The sequence below is a fragment of the Athene noctua genome, chromosome 10 (assembly GCF_965140245.1).
Source record: "Athene noctua chromosome 10, bAthNoc1.hap1.1, whole genome shotgun sequence".
Taxonomy (NCBI): domain Eukaryota; kingdom Metazoa; phylum Chordata; class Aves; order Strigiformes; family Strigidae; genus Athene; species Athene noctua.
Genome location: NC_134046.1, coordinates 14,022,133 through 14,036,652, shown reverse-complemented (window position 1 = coordinate 14,036,652; position 14,520 = coordinate 14,022,133). Strand labels below are relative to the sequence as shown.

The following is a 14,520-nucleotide window of genomic DNA, read 5'->3' as shown; positions in this document are numbered from 1 at the left end:
TTTCCCTCCCTGCTCCCTGCCTGGCACCCTGCACACCCCTGCGCTTTCCCCACTGCTTCTGGAGCTGCCAAGTGTCTTGCCAATGCTTTGCCTGGCCTCACTGCTCCTACAGCTTTTCCCTGCTCCCAACACTCTAACCAGCACAAACCTGGCTGCAGCCGCATGCAGCTCCTGCCACCCGCTGACCTGAGCCTGCAGCATTGGCTTGGGGCAGGTCTGCGCTCTGCTCCCCGGCTGGGATGGATCCTGGCTCTGCCGGGCTGGTACCTGCTTGCTTAGGCTGGGAGGGGAAGGAGCTGGTGCTGAGCCATGGGTGGTGAGGCCAGGGGGGCCATGGAGGAATGGCCATGGGGTGGAGGAAGGGGAGAGGTGTTTGAGAGGGGGGCAGTCGGATGGGGGCAGGAACTGGTGGGCATTCACAGCACAAGGTCCTGTTCCCTCTGCCTGGCTGGCAGGGGGAGGCAGAGGGACCCGGGGGCCAGATCCTGCCCAGATCTGCAGCTGAGCCGATCTCTGTTCTCTGCCAGGGCAAGGCAGCAGTGTGAAGGTTTCTTTGTTCTCCCTGCTCCCAGCTGCAAGGGCACTGGTTCCTGTGCTTGTGCAGCTGGGAGAAAGGTGGTTGGGGAGGACAGCTAGGAGCTGGACATGGTGGGAGGGGCGCACTAGTCACTGAGGCTTTTCTGAGCAGCAGCTGGAGTCTGATCCAGGCTCCCTCTCCCCACCCTGGACATGCTGCTGCCCTCTCCCAGCCATGGGCACCTGACAGGGCTCCCTGTGCCCTGCTGCTGTCCCCAGCAGGGCCTCGTCCACAGTCCTGACAAGTACACTAGGATCACCTGGGTTCCTCTTGCCCAAACTGTGCGTGGTGACACTCCCAGCCCAGGACACTGCTCTCCGTGTCGGCTTTAGCAGCACTTTCAGTGGTGGTCCCATTCACTGCTGGCCTCAGCCAGGGACTGGGGTCTTGCGCTGGCTACTGAACCCATGCTGCTGGAGGGGGATACTCCACCCCACTCTACTGCAGGGGCTCATCTCGGGGGTGGGTTTGCCAGCCCCACCGCAGGGCTGTTGTTCTTCTGGGGTGACTTTGCCCTGTAGAGAGAGGCAGAACCTCAGCAGGCATTGCAGGCTGCCAGCTGGGGGGTCCCTAGAGCTGCATGGGCTTCAGTAGTTTGGGATCAGATATGCCCTGAAGACACAGACATGTCCCCACCAGGAACCAGGGGCTTCCCCAGCCCATGTCCTCCCACGTTACTTGTTCCTCTTTGCAATTCTGTGTGATGACACTTGGTGTGATGCAGCCCAGAAGCACACATAGGAACCCAGCTTCTGGAGGGAGGGGACAGCCACAGCTTGCCGAGGTGATGCAGACCAAGGGTGGAATGGGTTGCAGTGGTGCAAAGCAGGAAGATGGCCCTGGTGTGTTACAGGCCCTCCCCATCACTTGCTGGTGCTGCTCTTTGGTATTAGCTGGTGCAGAGGGTCCCTACTATGGAGGATGCTGCAGGGGAGCCATGTATCCTAAGCTGAATTTCAGACATATCCTTCCTTCCTCCTGACTTTAGGTGCAGCTGTCAGACACTGTGATGAGGAGAAAGGCTGGCTGGAGCCAGATCTCTTCAACTGCACTTCACCTGCCTTCAAGGAGCTCTCCATGCTGGTAATCCTCTCTCAGCTCTGCAGCCCTGACAGGGCAGGAGCCATATGAACAAGGGCTCATGTCCAGGTTTCAAAGAACTCAGCTCTCCGTGGGCACCTAGAGTAGGAGAGGGCCTTGCCACAGTGCTCCTTTCTCTTCTCATCTCCTGCCCCCAGATCCATTCTGTGGGAGCATTGGTCTGAGCTGAAGTTCACTTTGGTTTAGTCTGATCCTTTGAGTGTCCCCATCAGAAACAATGTGTGTTGTGCCTCAGTATTTAAGAGGAAAGCAAATAACTGAGCAGGGCTGAATTGTTTGCAGCTGGCAGGATGTCTGCCCTGTGGGACATCTGTAAGCCCCAGACCCTTCAGTGACAAATCCCTTCAAAGTATCCAGGCAGGTCTGTTGAACACTTGCATCCCACCAAGACTGAACTGTAGCTGAAACCAGGAGAGTTTCCAGGGAATTATTGCTAGATGCTTGCATGTCCTTTCATCTTCTTGGCCTCTGTCAGGTATCGTACTGGGTTAGCTGGGCCCGGCCCAGTGCAACCTCTGGTGTGTTGCTGGAGGTTGGTTGTCTGCCAGAGATTCTCCCTGTTCTAGTGACCACTAGTGTGAGTGTCCTTGGCTTATGCTGTGGTTTCAAAAATCATGTCTGGGTCCAGAGTGCCTGCAGCATCCCAGTTTTCCAATGAGGAATCTGCTTAATTGTTTAATCCCTTCCTTTCTCCTCACTGGCAGCTGGAGGGCTTGGAGAGAAATGAAACTGAGCTCAACACAATTGAAGCCAAGAAGCTGGCTCATCGGCTCAGAGCAGTGACAGACCACATGGACCACTACTTCGGCAATGACGTGCACATCACCTTCCGCCTGCTCTCCCGCCTCATGGCCTTTGAGAGCCAGCAACGTGGCTTTGGCCTGACAGCCACCCAGGATGCCCACTTCAATGAGGTGAGTCCTTCACCAGATCAGGGTGGCTTCTGATGCTGCTTCTCTTTATCAGCCACCCTGAGCCCCGGTCTCTGTTGGGATCAAGGATGTTGTGAGACCATGTCAGAGTACAGGACTCCCCAGTGCCACACAGACATTGACCCACAGCAGCGAGACCTGTGGAGGCCACCTGCGTGGTCAGGGCTGGAGCATAGGGTGAAAGTCTCTGCAGGATGCTGGCTGATGAGCGTTGAGGGGGGGGGGCCCATTGTAAGAGAAGGTATCCGTCTTTCCTGATACCTTGTGCAGCAAGCTGGACAGAGAGCACAGTGCTACAGCCTGGGGATGGTCAGGATGGGGCCCAAAGGCTCTGCTTCCCTCACCCCCGGCCCTGTGTCTCTCCCATGCAGAACCTGCTGCGTGCGGGCAGCTCTGTGCTGGCACCCGAGAACCGGGAGCACTGGGCCATGCTGCCGCACAGCGAGCACGGCAGTGCCAGCCTCATGGAGCAGCTGCGGGACTACTCGGGCACACTGGCCAGCAACATGAAACTCACCTACCTCAACCCCGTCGGTGTCGTCACCCCCAACATCAGTGAGTAGGATCTGGCTGGTGGTGGGGCCTGACTGGGGTGGTGTTGGAGCCACTCCTCCGTCACACCCTGTCCCCTTCTCCTTGTCTCACTGCACCTCAGCAGGGGTGCTGAACAGGTTCTTCACCTCCTTGGTGGCTCTCTCAAACATGGGGAAGTGTTTGGTCTTGGTCCCATCCCTGCCTGAGGCAGCAGACACACCCCCAAGAGCCAGCAGAGCCACGAGTGTGCTGCCCTCTCTGAGTTACCCCCAATAAAACCCAAGTCTCTAGTGAAAAAGCCACTGGTCCCAGTGGCAGAAGTGGCCTGTCCTACAGCAGAGCAAGGATCTGGGCTGGGAAGGAGCACTGTAGATACTGGGATCTCATGTCATACCCAACCACGGGATACATCTACAACCCAGCCTGTGGCTCATATGGTCCCTTCAAACCTGGGGTACCCTGGAGCATGGTTGCTCTCCAGAAGGCCATCCTAGAGCTGGTTTTTACTTCCTTGCTCCTCCGCAGTGCTGAGCATTGATCGCATGGAGAACCACTCCCATATCCGCCGGCGCTACCCTCGCTACCACAGCAGCCTCTTTCGTGGCCAGCCCGCCTGGGACCCCCACACCCATGTTGTGCTGCCGCTGTCGGTGCTGAGCCCCCCAAAAGCTGAAGGTGAGCATGTGAACATCACTCAGGGAACAGCATGGGTGGGCGTGGAAGGAAAGACGTGCCCCTGCTGAGACCTGGCTGTCAGAGGTCCACAAGTCACCTCTGAGAGCTCAGAGCTTCTGACTTCACCACATCCCAAAGGCTCCTGGTGGGTTCACAAGCTGCCTTCAGAGCAACGTGTGTGTGTTCTCTCCATCCCCTTGTGTGCCTCAGCTGCCTCCACAGCAGTGCCCACGCTGGCTGGGGGCGAAGGGAACTACACTGTGGAGAACTCCCCGAGGCAGGTGCTGCCGGAGCCTGAGCCTGCTCTCACTGTGATCATCCTCATCATGTACCGCACCCTGGGGGGACTGCTGCCTGCACGCTACCAGGTGGATCGCCGCAGTGTCAGGTACGTCCTCCCCTTTGCCCTCCACAGGCACCAGTGGAGAGAGGCTGGCTAGACTCTGCTCTGCTCCCTTGGCAGTTGCTGTGTCTCTCTGCAACGGCTTGAGTTTGGTTCCCAGTCTGATGGTCTTGAAGTGCTCTGCCTGTTGGCGCCTTGGCCTTGCTCTGCCCCTTGCTTCCTGACCCCTTGGTGTGTGCTGGGCAGAGATATTCCTTCGAAGGCGACCGTGCAGGGCATCTGGCAAGTCCCCGGAGGGCTGCAGCTGCCACGCACGGTGATAGTAGAGCTCCATCACTCCTTGCAGGCTCCCCAAGAATCCCGTGATGAACTCCCCCATCGTGAGCGTCTCTGTGTTCAGCAATCACACCTTCCTGCGAGGGCCCCTGGACACCCCTCTCCTGCTGGAATTTCACCTGCTGGAGACAGCTAACAGGAGCAAACCTCTCTGTGTCCAGTGGAACCACTCCAACCCGTGAGTCAAGCATAGCTGGGCCACTCTCTTTGAGCTGCTTTCCCCAGGCACCTCCTTGCTCTATGAGGCTCCCAGGCCATGACGGGCTGTGTGCCTGGGCAGCACCAGGGCGTGGGAGGGTTCTGCTCTCTCCCAGGGGGTTCATTCCCGCTGGGAGGGCACAGCAGAGTCCCTGCAGGGCTCTGGCTCCAGTACTTCAGCTGTAGGTTGCAGTTGTTATCTGCTGGTACAAAAGCTTTGCCAATCACCACTCTTCTCTGCAGTTTCTTCCCCACACACCCCACTCATCTGTCTTCTCTCCTAAGTGCCCTCTGCTTTTTGGTGGCTGCAGGACCAACCCCTCTGGCTTCTGGACAGCCAGGGACTGTGAACTTGTGTATCGAAACACCACACACGTCCACTGCCAATGCTCCCAGTTCGGCACCTTTGGGGTTCTGATGGACAGCTCGCACCGAGAGGTAACCTTGGGTTGCGGGGCAGGGAGGTCGGGCTGTTAGCCACTGAGTCCCAGAATAAGCAGGCACAGGCAGAAAATTCCCTGTGGGACACAAGTAGAGTTTGAGAACTCAGCAGGCTTCCTGTATCTCCCCCTAACGCCACCATTTGCCTTTTGTTCTCTGCTGCTGCAGCAACTGGAAGGTGACCTGGAGACGTTGGCAATTGTCACCTATTCCTTGGTGTCTCTCTCCTTGGTGGCTCTGCTGCTGACTTTCTCCTTCCTGACCTGCCTCAAAGGCCTCAAGTCCAACACACGTGGCATCCACTCCAACATATCTGTCACCCTCTTCTTCTCTGAGCTGCTCTTTCTCCTGGGCATCAACCGCACCGAAAATCAGGTCTGTGAGCTTGCACAAGCATGTCCATGGCAGTGAGGGCAAGGCAGGTGATGCAGTTAGCGTTGGCACAGTGGGGCCGTCTCTGAGTAGGTTTTGTCTCCTCAGTTTCTTTGCACTGTGATTGCCATCCTCCTCCACTGCTTCTTCCTCTCCTCCTTCGCCTGGCTCTTCGTCCAGGGCCTCCACATCTATCGCATGCAGACGGAAGCCCGCAATGTCAACTTCGGGGCCATGCGTTTCTACTATGCCATCGGCTGGGGAGTGCCTGCCATCATCACCGGTAAGAGGTGCTCATCCTACAGCTGTGCCAAAAGCACCAGTTCTCAGCAGTCCCCTTATCCCCTGGTGTTACCTGGCTCACTTACCCAGTGAGAAGGGCTGAGGGTGGGCTTGCCATGGCCAGCAGTGCTGGCAATGAGCAGTGCTGTGGTGGTCAGCTGGCGACTGCAAATTGAGGGCTCTTGTCTCGCCTCCTGGAGAGAAGTAATTCCTCAGCACATCTCCCCCTGGCTTGTTCCATGGGCACGGGGCTGCTGCTGTCCCAGGGCTTGTGGTCAAGGTCTCCTGGTTTCCCAAGCCTGCATGCTTGGGTGACCCGTGGCTGGCAGTAAATGTCTGCTGGGCTGGGCTGTGTCAGGGACACCTAGAGAAAAGGAAGTAAAGGCCCTGATGCTGGAGCTCGCAGTCCTGGCTCTTTCCCCTGTGGCAGGGAAGCCTGTGCGCAGGGCAAGGAGCAGGGACAGAGTCCTTTCATGGCCTTCAGTGCTGGGATGGGATTGACATGGCTTGGGCAAGTCCAAGGCTGCTGGGTCTGGACCTGACCTCTCCCTTCCTCCCACAGGGCTGGCTGTTGGCCTGGATCCTGAGGGCTACGGGAACCCCGACTTCTGCTGGATTTCCATTCATGATAAGCTGGTCTGGAGCTTTGCAGGCCCCATTACTGTCGTCATTGTGGTAAAACCCTGTCCTGTTTCACCCACAGCCCTCTCCTGCCTCCCTTCTTCACACCGTGGGTCCCTTCCTTAGCTGCACATTGCCTGCCCCATTCTTTGTACTCTCCTTTCTCAGTTAGACGCCCTCTCTCTGTCCCTCCTTGCTCCAGCCAAACCTGGGGAAGGCCATGGCTCGGGCATGAAGGGAAAAGGAGGGGATATTCATGTGGGCCTGGCAGACCTGGAGTCTGCCCATGCTCTGCACTGGGGATGTCAGGTCACCAGCCCTTGGCACAGTTTCTAATGAGTGCCAACACTTTCAGATGAATGGTGTCATGTTCCTGCTTGTGGCCAAGATGTCCTGTTCCCCAGGCCAAAAGGAGACCAAGAAGAAATCGGTTCTGTGAGTATTAGTGGCCAAACTCCCAACAGACCTCCTGTAGCTCATGGTTTTTAGCATTTTCAGTGACCATCCTCCATCTTTCATCACAGAGCGCCCCTCTGTGCATCAGTGTCGGCCTTGCAGCCACTCTCCTCTCCCACACCTGCCAGCCACATTAACCCTTCCTAAACTTTGTCCTTTCCTCTTGTTCCTACACCCCCATCTCCACACTTTCTGCCAGCCTGTCCCCCTTCACTGCCTGCCCTCAGAGTCACCTCTCATGTCTGCTTGGATTCAATACTCTGCTCTTGTCAACTGTCAGCACCTACTTCTTCCTCTCCTACATGCTCCTTCTGAGACCTTTCCTCACTCCCTCCTGGGCCAGCCCTGGAGCTTGGCTCAGCCCTCTCTGGCTCCAAATGACCTGTGTTGTTTGGGCCCCTGTGTTTGCTATGTGTGATCCAGAAGGGAAGGCCTGAGAGTCAGGGGGAGCTGAGCTGCTGTGCAGGGATGTGCCCACCATGCTGGGCGCAGCAGGGAGGGCTGGGCAGGAGCACACTTTCCCCTCTGGATCTCTGTCTGTGAGCATTAGACTGTAGATTAACAATACACACTAACCTCTCGGTGTGTGCCTGTCTGTCTCTCTCTCTCTCTCTCTCCAGCATGACGTTACGGAGCTCCTTTGTTCTGCTTCTAGTTATTAGCACTACCTGGCTCTTTGGCCTCTTGGCTGTCAACAACAGTGTCCTGGCTTTCCACTACCTCTACACTGTCCTCTGCAGCCTCCAGGTAACTGCCTGCCTCTGCAGGGGAGGGCAAGGGTCAGCCCAGGAGAGCATCCCTGTGGTCCCCGTGGCCATCTGTGGAGAGCGGGTGCCCTGTGCTAAGCCCCTAGCATCCTGCTAGGCTCCTTGTCCCTCCTGCTGTCACCGGTGTGGCAGCATGTGACTCCTGTCAGTCCTTGCTGCTTTGCCTGCGGTGAGCGGTGGCACGGAGCAGGAGGTGGCTGCAAGGCGCTTGGTTCAGAGGTGACACCCAAGGGGCAACAAGGACCGTCTTTGGAGGGAAGGGGCTTCCATGCTCTCAGAGGGCAGAGCAGGAGAGCGGCCTGCAGCAGAGGTGTCAGACACCCCAAATATGACCCACAGCAGCACCCTGCAGACCTCCTGCCACCACCAGGGCTGGTGTTTCTTCAGGGGACCCTGACAGCCAGGAGGACACCCCATCCTTTCCTCCCTCACCCATGGCCACCATGGGGCTTAGTACCGATCGGTGTTGGGGGGCTCTTTGGTGCATCTCAGTCCTGGTGGCTACCTGGGCCAACATGCTGGGGTCCAGAAGAGCCAGGGACTGCCCTGGTGCTGCAGGTGAGCAAGTCAGCTGGCAGCAAGGGGCTTTCTCTCAGGTGTCTCTCTCCGCAGGGCCTGGCTGTGCTGGTCCTCTTCTGTGTGCTGAACGAGGAGGTGCGGGAGGCCTGGAAGCTGGCCTGCCTCAGCAAGAAGGGGCAGAGTGAGGAGGCCACGAGGAGCACGCAGGTGGGCAAGAGTCGGAGCAGCCCAGGGGTCTGTGGACAGGCTGCCTGTCTGGGACAGGAGCTGACAGGGACATCCCTGATTCCCTGGGGGGATGGTAGGTGCTGGTGGGAAGGTCATGCCCTGGGCTGCCGCAGCACCTCCTTAACCTGGCACGTGCCTTCTCTCCCCACCTCGCCAGGGCCCCAATGCCTACAACAACACAGCGCTGTTTGAGGAGAGCGGGCTCATCCGCATCACCCTGGGGGCCTCCACCATCTCCTCGGTGAGCAGCGTGCGCTCTGCCCGCACCCACTCCAGCCAGCGGGCTTACCTCAGGTAAGGAGCGGCGCAGGGCTCCGAGGTGCCGGGAGTGCCCGGGCAGAGCCGGGGCTCCTGCCATTGTGACGGTGTGGGCCTCCTGTCTTTCAGAGACAACATGACAGCACGTCAGGGCTCAGTCCTAGATCACAGCCTGCTGGCTCACGCCGGCCCCACGGACATCGATGTGGCCATGTTCCACCGCGATGCTAGGGGAGGTAAGGCTCAGCCCTGTGCCTGGGCTTGGGGCTGACCCCGTGCGTCCCAAGTCAACACTTGGCTCAAGGAAATTCTTCCCAGTGCAAACTCTGGCTGTGTGGTTACATTCTCCACCCCGTGTTATCTGTGACTTCCAAACATACTGTAGACAAGAGGGAGAGGCAGCAACTGTGTCATTTAGCACAGCCTCCTCCCAGACAGATGGCAAAGGGCGTAGCCAGTCTCTGAGGAGATAGAAATGGAGGAGGCAAGGTGGGGGGCACTGGCTGTTGCAGAATCCCTGGGACACTGGGCTCCCCAGTACAGCACCGGCATTTGACTCACTGGAGTGAGACCGGCCAGGGCCACTCGCAACTGGGGCTGGGGTGTGGGACGGGCGAGCAGAGGCTGAGGGAGGGGGGTTTGCTCAGCCTGAAGGAACAGGAGGCAAAGGGATCTTATGGCTGTTTGCAGCTGCCTTATGTGGAGGTGCAGTGAGATGGAGCCAGGCTTCTCTCACGGGCACCTGGTGATAGGGCCAAGGCAGCAGGCACAGGCTGCTGCCGAGGGAAGGGCACTGAGGGGCAAGGCAGGCTGTTGTCTTCATGAGGGTGGTCGGCACTGGGGTGGTTCTGCCTTCCTGGCCCTGCCACCAGGAGTCTCTCCCACATATACCATGTCCCTGCAGACCAGGATTCAGACTCGGACAGTGACCTGTCTCTGGACGAAGAGCGCAGCCTCTCCATCCCATCCTCGGAGAGTGAGGAGAATGTACGCCTGCGGGGCCGCTTCCAGCGCCAGTTCAAGCGGGCGGCACACAGCGAGCGCCTCCTCACTAACCCCACCAACACCACTCCCAAAGGCAAGTCCTGGGGGGTCTGGCAGTGAAAGGGGTGAGCTCAGGTCTCTGGGGGCCAAGCTATGTCTTGTGATGGCTTTGATTGCTGCTCACAGAAGTATTCTCTCCCTCTTCACTGGGACCTGTTTTGCTTTGCCAGACATGGATGGAAACGACCTCATGTCGTATTGGCCAGCTCTGGGTGAGTGTGAGGTTCACCCCTGCTCCCTGCAGAAGTGGGGCTCCGAGCGGAAGCTGGGATTCGACATCAACAAAGATGCAGCCAACAATAATCAGCCAGACCTGGCCTTGACCAGTGGGGATGAGAACTCCCTCACCCAGACCCAACGGCAAAGAAAAGGTAACGGCCTGGAGCAAGCGGGCAAGGGTGGCCTTGCCTGTCTCAGGTTGACATGTCCCTGAAGGCTCAGTATCAGATCCATCTTGTCGTGTTTTTGGGGAGGTATGACTTGTCTCCCCCAGCTTTCGTGCTTCTTTCGCTGTTACGCAGAGATTTGACTTCTCTTTCTGTCTGGTGCAGGGATTTTGAAGAACCGCCTCCAGTACCCTCCAACTCTCCAAGGCCTGCCGTCTGTCGGCAGGATGACCAATGAGCTGACGTGGTACAAGACCTCCACGCTGGGTCACAGGGCTGTCCCCGCTGCCTCCTACGGCAGGATCTACTCTGGGGCAGGCAGTCTGTCACAGCCAGCCAGCCGGTACTCGTCGCGGGAGCAGCTCGACATGCTGATGAGGAGACAGATGTCCCGGGAGCAGCTGAACAGACACAACTCAGGAGAGTGCTTGGAAGCCCTGCCCAGCCGGCATGGCTCCAGGGAGGAGCTGGACACTATCCCCAGCAGGCATGGGTCTACTGAACACCTGGAAAGTATCCTGAGCAGACACGGGTCTAGGGAAAACTTGGACATACTCACTGCTAGGCCCAGTCAGAGAGATCATGGGAACACGCTGCCCCGGAGGCAGGGCTCCAGAGACCACCTTGACACTTTACCCTGCAGATTTGGGTCAAGAGAGCAGCTAGACTGTGGGCCAGTAAGAGAGGTCTCTAGAGAGTGGCTAAACACATTGCCAAGTAGGCAAGTGTCCAGAGACCGAATAGACACATTGCCAAATCGAGATACTTCTCGCGAACAATTGGATTTGCTCTCTAGAAGACAGCCTTCAAGGGACCAGCTAGCATCAGCTAGACAAACTTCAAGGGAGCAGCTGGACTTTCTGTCCAGAAGATCTAATTCCAGAGAGCCTCTGGACACAGTGCCTAGCAGGCATCCCTCGCAGGACAGCCTGGGGAGTCTCTCTAGGAGGCAGTTGTCTAGGGAAAGCCTAGAGCCGCTGTCGAGGAGGCAGCCTTCTAGAGAGAACCTGGAGGCTATTCCCAGCCGACATCCTTCCACTGAACAGTTAGATATCCTTTCTTCCATCCTTGCTTCTTTTAACTCCTCCGTCCTGTCCTCCGTGCAATCTTCCAGCACGCCTTCAGGCCCCCAGACCACTGCCACCCCCTCTGCCGTGCAGACCTCCTCGACACCCTCTGCAATGTGCCCCTCAACACCTCGCTCCGCCACCTCTCACAGCATTTCAGAGCTGTCACCAGACTCAGAGTAAGTGTGTCCCTTCCTCATCCAGGCCTTGTTCAGCTGGTTTTGTGCATCGTCCTCCTGCCTGGTTCCCTCTCTCAAAGTGGGTTTTGTCTGGGGAGAGAAGGCTGTGTAGGGATGAGCCCCCAGGGTGAGTGGCAGGTGCCTCCTAGTGATGAATAGTGACCGGGTAGGGAGAACCCTCAGGTGTGACAGCTCTGGGCGCTTGCAGTGCAGCATGGGCTGAAACGTCAGCGATGTGATGGCCCTTACCTGTGGCCTGTGGGGGCTCAGGGAAGATGCTTTGTGCAGCCAGGCTGACCTCACGGCTGGTCTCCTTGCTCAGTGCCGGCTGTAAGTTCCCACGAGCGGATGTATGTGAGGGCTGGGCTGGCTGGAGAGGAGGAGGGGGCCCGAGTCCTTCAGGAGCCCTGCCTGCCCCAGCCATGTTTCTCCCCAGGGACCCCATTCCAATCTCATTTCTTCCTCTCCAGCTTTGCTCCCTGTTGGTACTCGTGCCATCCTGTCCCATCCCATCCTGTCACTCCTTTCCAATTCCCTGAACTCAGGGATTTGGCTACAGTTTTCCTGCCCTGACACAGGAGTGGATTTCTGCTCTCTCCCCATCTGGCATAGCTGGGGGAGGCAGCTGGAGCCCAGGGGAGATACCATGGTTTAACACTCTTTTTCTTTCCTCCGAGAAGAATAGCAAGGAACGAGGGCCATTCCTGAGGGGCCGAAGATGTCCACAAGAAAGACAGAAGAAGCTGGGCCCTTTGCCTAGCCAGGCGCTGCCAGCTGAGGTTTGGTGTCCCCAGGGGTCAGGGGCCCAAAACCAACCCTGCCTTCCCCTGCCCTCAGGGCTGAGGGGCCAGCAGCCCGCACCACCCACTGCTGGGAGCCTCCAGGCTCTCAGCTGCCGCTGTGCTCCCCACCGTCGCCTGCCCAGTGTGACAGGTATGGCAGGAGCTTGCTTGGGCGAGGGTGGCATTGCCGAGCATTTCCTCTGTGAGATGTTTGTATGCGGTGTGTGCGTGTGTGTGCACGGAGGGTGGGCAGGGCAGGGGGGACAGAAACAGCCCAGGATGTGGGGGCGCAGGAGGGTTTTTCTACCTTTTTGTATCTTTGTAATCAGAGAGAAGAGAAATTTCTATGGTTATTTTTACGGATGGTCTGTTCCCAGGACCTGGAGCATTTATTTCACCAACAGCCCTTTGCCTGCTTTCCTGGGGGTACCAGGGACTGTGATCCTGGTGGACTGGAGAGACAGTGCCAGGCAGCCCTTATGGCTTTGCCAGCACTGCTTCGTCCCATCCGCACTGCGGGACAGCTGGCCCCGCTGCCCCTTGCCCTCCCATCGTGCAGCTCCACCCGTGTCTCGATGTGGCCTTTGCCTGGCACTCAGTCTCTCTGCAGCCATGCTGGCCCTGCAGCCAGGCACCCCTCTGCCCTCCCGTAAGACCCCCTTGGGGCTGCCCCCCACCCGTGAGCCGGGACTGTGCACCAGGGAGAGCACAAACAAGTGGGGCAGTGAACTGAGCACCCACTGGGGGAGGAAGCAAACTTTGCTCTTCAGTCCCGTCGTGTACCAGGGTGGTCCCACTCCTGTAAGTGCTGGTTTCCTCTGCTCAGCAAACGAGCACTGTTTGTACCCACTGTATGTTGTGCTCTTTAACCTGACTGTTACAGAGCAAACCTCTGTTGGTTTGTGGGTCCAGGTAAGGAGCTGGATGACCCTAGCTCTGCTCAGCAGCAGATTAGGCCGTTCCCAGAGCCCGTGCTCACTCTGCAGAGGATTAGCATCTGCAGGAACATGATGTGGCTCCAGTCTCAGGGTCCAGCATTGCCCACAAAAGTTGTATCTAGCTGGTTCCCTGTGGGCTCTGCATACATACGCACATGTCCCTGTGCTCTTGGGCTGGCAGAGGACCCCAGCTCAGAGTGGCCTGGATTTTGGGAGATGAACAGCACTTTGCCCTCGGGAAATCCAGGCTCCTCTGATGGTTTCTCTGCTCTGGTGGGGGTCTGGCACTGGTCTTCCACTGGCCCTGCTGCAAGGTGACACTCCTCTGTGCCTACCCCAGCCTTGGACCAGGAGCATTCGGCTCGGGGGGGCCGGCACGCTCCCTTTCAGCTGACGAGAGTCATGCCTCTGCTCAGTTGCCCCCATGGTGCTCTCGGAGCTGCATGACAGCATGCTCCTTACTGCCTTACTGCCATACTGCTGTAGCATCTTACTGCAGCCTAGCCTGACATGTTTACAGGAGGACCTGTGCTGCTGTCCTCCAGGCCCCCAGGGAGGCTGAGGCCTCTCGGCTACCTCCCTGAGTCAGCAGGGAGAGTGGAGGGAGCTGAAGGGCTGGGTGATGGGGGTGCCATGGGCCTGGCAGGGGCTGCCTGCCCCAGCATAGCCCTGACGAGGCAGGCTCGCCACCACCCTTCTCCCAGGAGTGGGGCAGGAAGGGCCTGCTGACATGTTTACATGCCATTCAGGACCAGCAGCACAGAGGGAAAGCGAGCCAGCCCCACATGCTGCCTGTCTTTGCCTTTGGGAACAAGCTCGTTTACATGTTTCTCTCCGGCTGTGCAGCACTAGTGCCAGAGTCCTGGGGTCCTGTTCCTGCTATGCTGTAGGGCCCATGTTTCTGCCAAGTTGGGCACAGGGGCTCTCTGTGTTCATGCCAAATGGAGAGCAAGTGACAAGTGCCAAAAAGAAGAGAGCAGCGGAGCCAGTGGCTGTCCCCACAGAACTGGGATGGTCATGAAGCAGGAGTCAGTCTGTGGCTTGGTCCGTGATTGTAGTGCTGTGGCCTGGGCTCTGGGGAGCATCCTCCTTGGGTTTGGGTTTGTTTTGTTGGGGGGTTTGGTTGGGTATTTTTTTTCTCTCTCCATCTCCCAATTCTGGGAGCAGGGAGCAGGGAGATGCCTGTGGCCCCCCGCCCCTGGCTGTGTAAAAGTGTGTCATGGAAGCGCCAGATTTGGAAATAAAAGTATATAAAATGCTGCTGGTCTCTGCCGTCTCTCCGTGTGCTCGAGATTCATGGCTGGGGCCTCGAGGGCAGCGCCAGGGCTCAAGGCAATGCTGTAAGGGAGCTTGGGCAGGAGCTCGCAGCCAGCTCCTGGGCTGAATGGGAGTCACTGTGGCCTGGGGCAGGGTGACCAGGTGACAGGGAGTTCAGTTGCTGTCAGTTGCTTGAACTTGTCTGTGTTCCAGCTGGTTCACCAAGC

At 58.0% G+C, this 14,520-nt stretch overlaps 1 protein-coding gene across 5 annotated transcripts in view; it reads left to right on the top strand.

The window, feature by feature from the left end:
• The window catches only part of CELSR3 (cadherin EGF LAG seven-pass G-type receptor 3), a 34,213-nt gene extending 19,919 nt beyond the window's left edge, over positions 1-14,294 (top strand). Inside the window, exons 17-36 of one of the 5 annotated variants that reach the window (XM_074914729.1) lie at positions 1,566-1,660; positions 2,383-2,592; positions 2,982-3,165; positions 3,670-3,819; positions 4,042-4,207; positions 4,509-4,676; positions 5,008-5,134; positions 5,306-5,512; positions 5,618-5,792; positions 6,354-6,466; positions 6,768-6,847; positions 7,489-7,615; positions 8,248-8,388; positions 8,540-8,676; positions 8,770-8,881; positions 9,550-9,718; positions 9,855-10,055; positions 10,236-10,563; positions 10,642-11,316; positions 11,997-14,294. In XM_074914729.1, coding sequence (XP_074770830.1) covers positions 1,566-1,660; positions 2,383-2,592; positions 2,982-3,165; positions 3,670-3,819; positions 4,042-4,207; positions 4,509-4,676; positions 5,008-5,134; positions 5,306-5,512; positions 5,618-5,792; positions 6,354-6,466; positions 6,768-6,847; positions 7,489-7,615; positions 8,248-8,388; positions 8,540-8,676; positions 8,770-8,881; positions 9,550-9,718; positions 9,855-10,055; positions 10,236-10,563; positions 10,642-11,316; positions 11,997-12,024 — 3,593 coding nt within the window. In that variant the 3' untranslated portion in view covers positions 12,025-14,294. Of the gene's footprint in view, positions 1-1,565; positions 1,661-2,382; positions 2,593-2,981; positions 3,166-3,669; positions 3,820-4,029; positions 4,208-4,508; positions 4,677-5,007; positions 5,135-5,305; positions 5,513-5,617; positions 5,793-6,353; positions 6,467-6,767; positions 6,848-7,488; positions 7,616-8,247; positions 8,389-8,539; positions 8,677-8,769; positions 8,882-9,544; positions 9,719-9,854; positions 10,056-10,235; positions 11,317-11,996 lie in introns of those variants that run through there. The other 4 variants (XM_074914728.1, XM_074914727.1, XR_012634320.1 and 1 more) reach the window with 4 other exon arrangements.
• Positions 14,295-14,520: the final 226 nt, after the last annotated feature.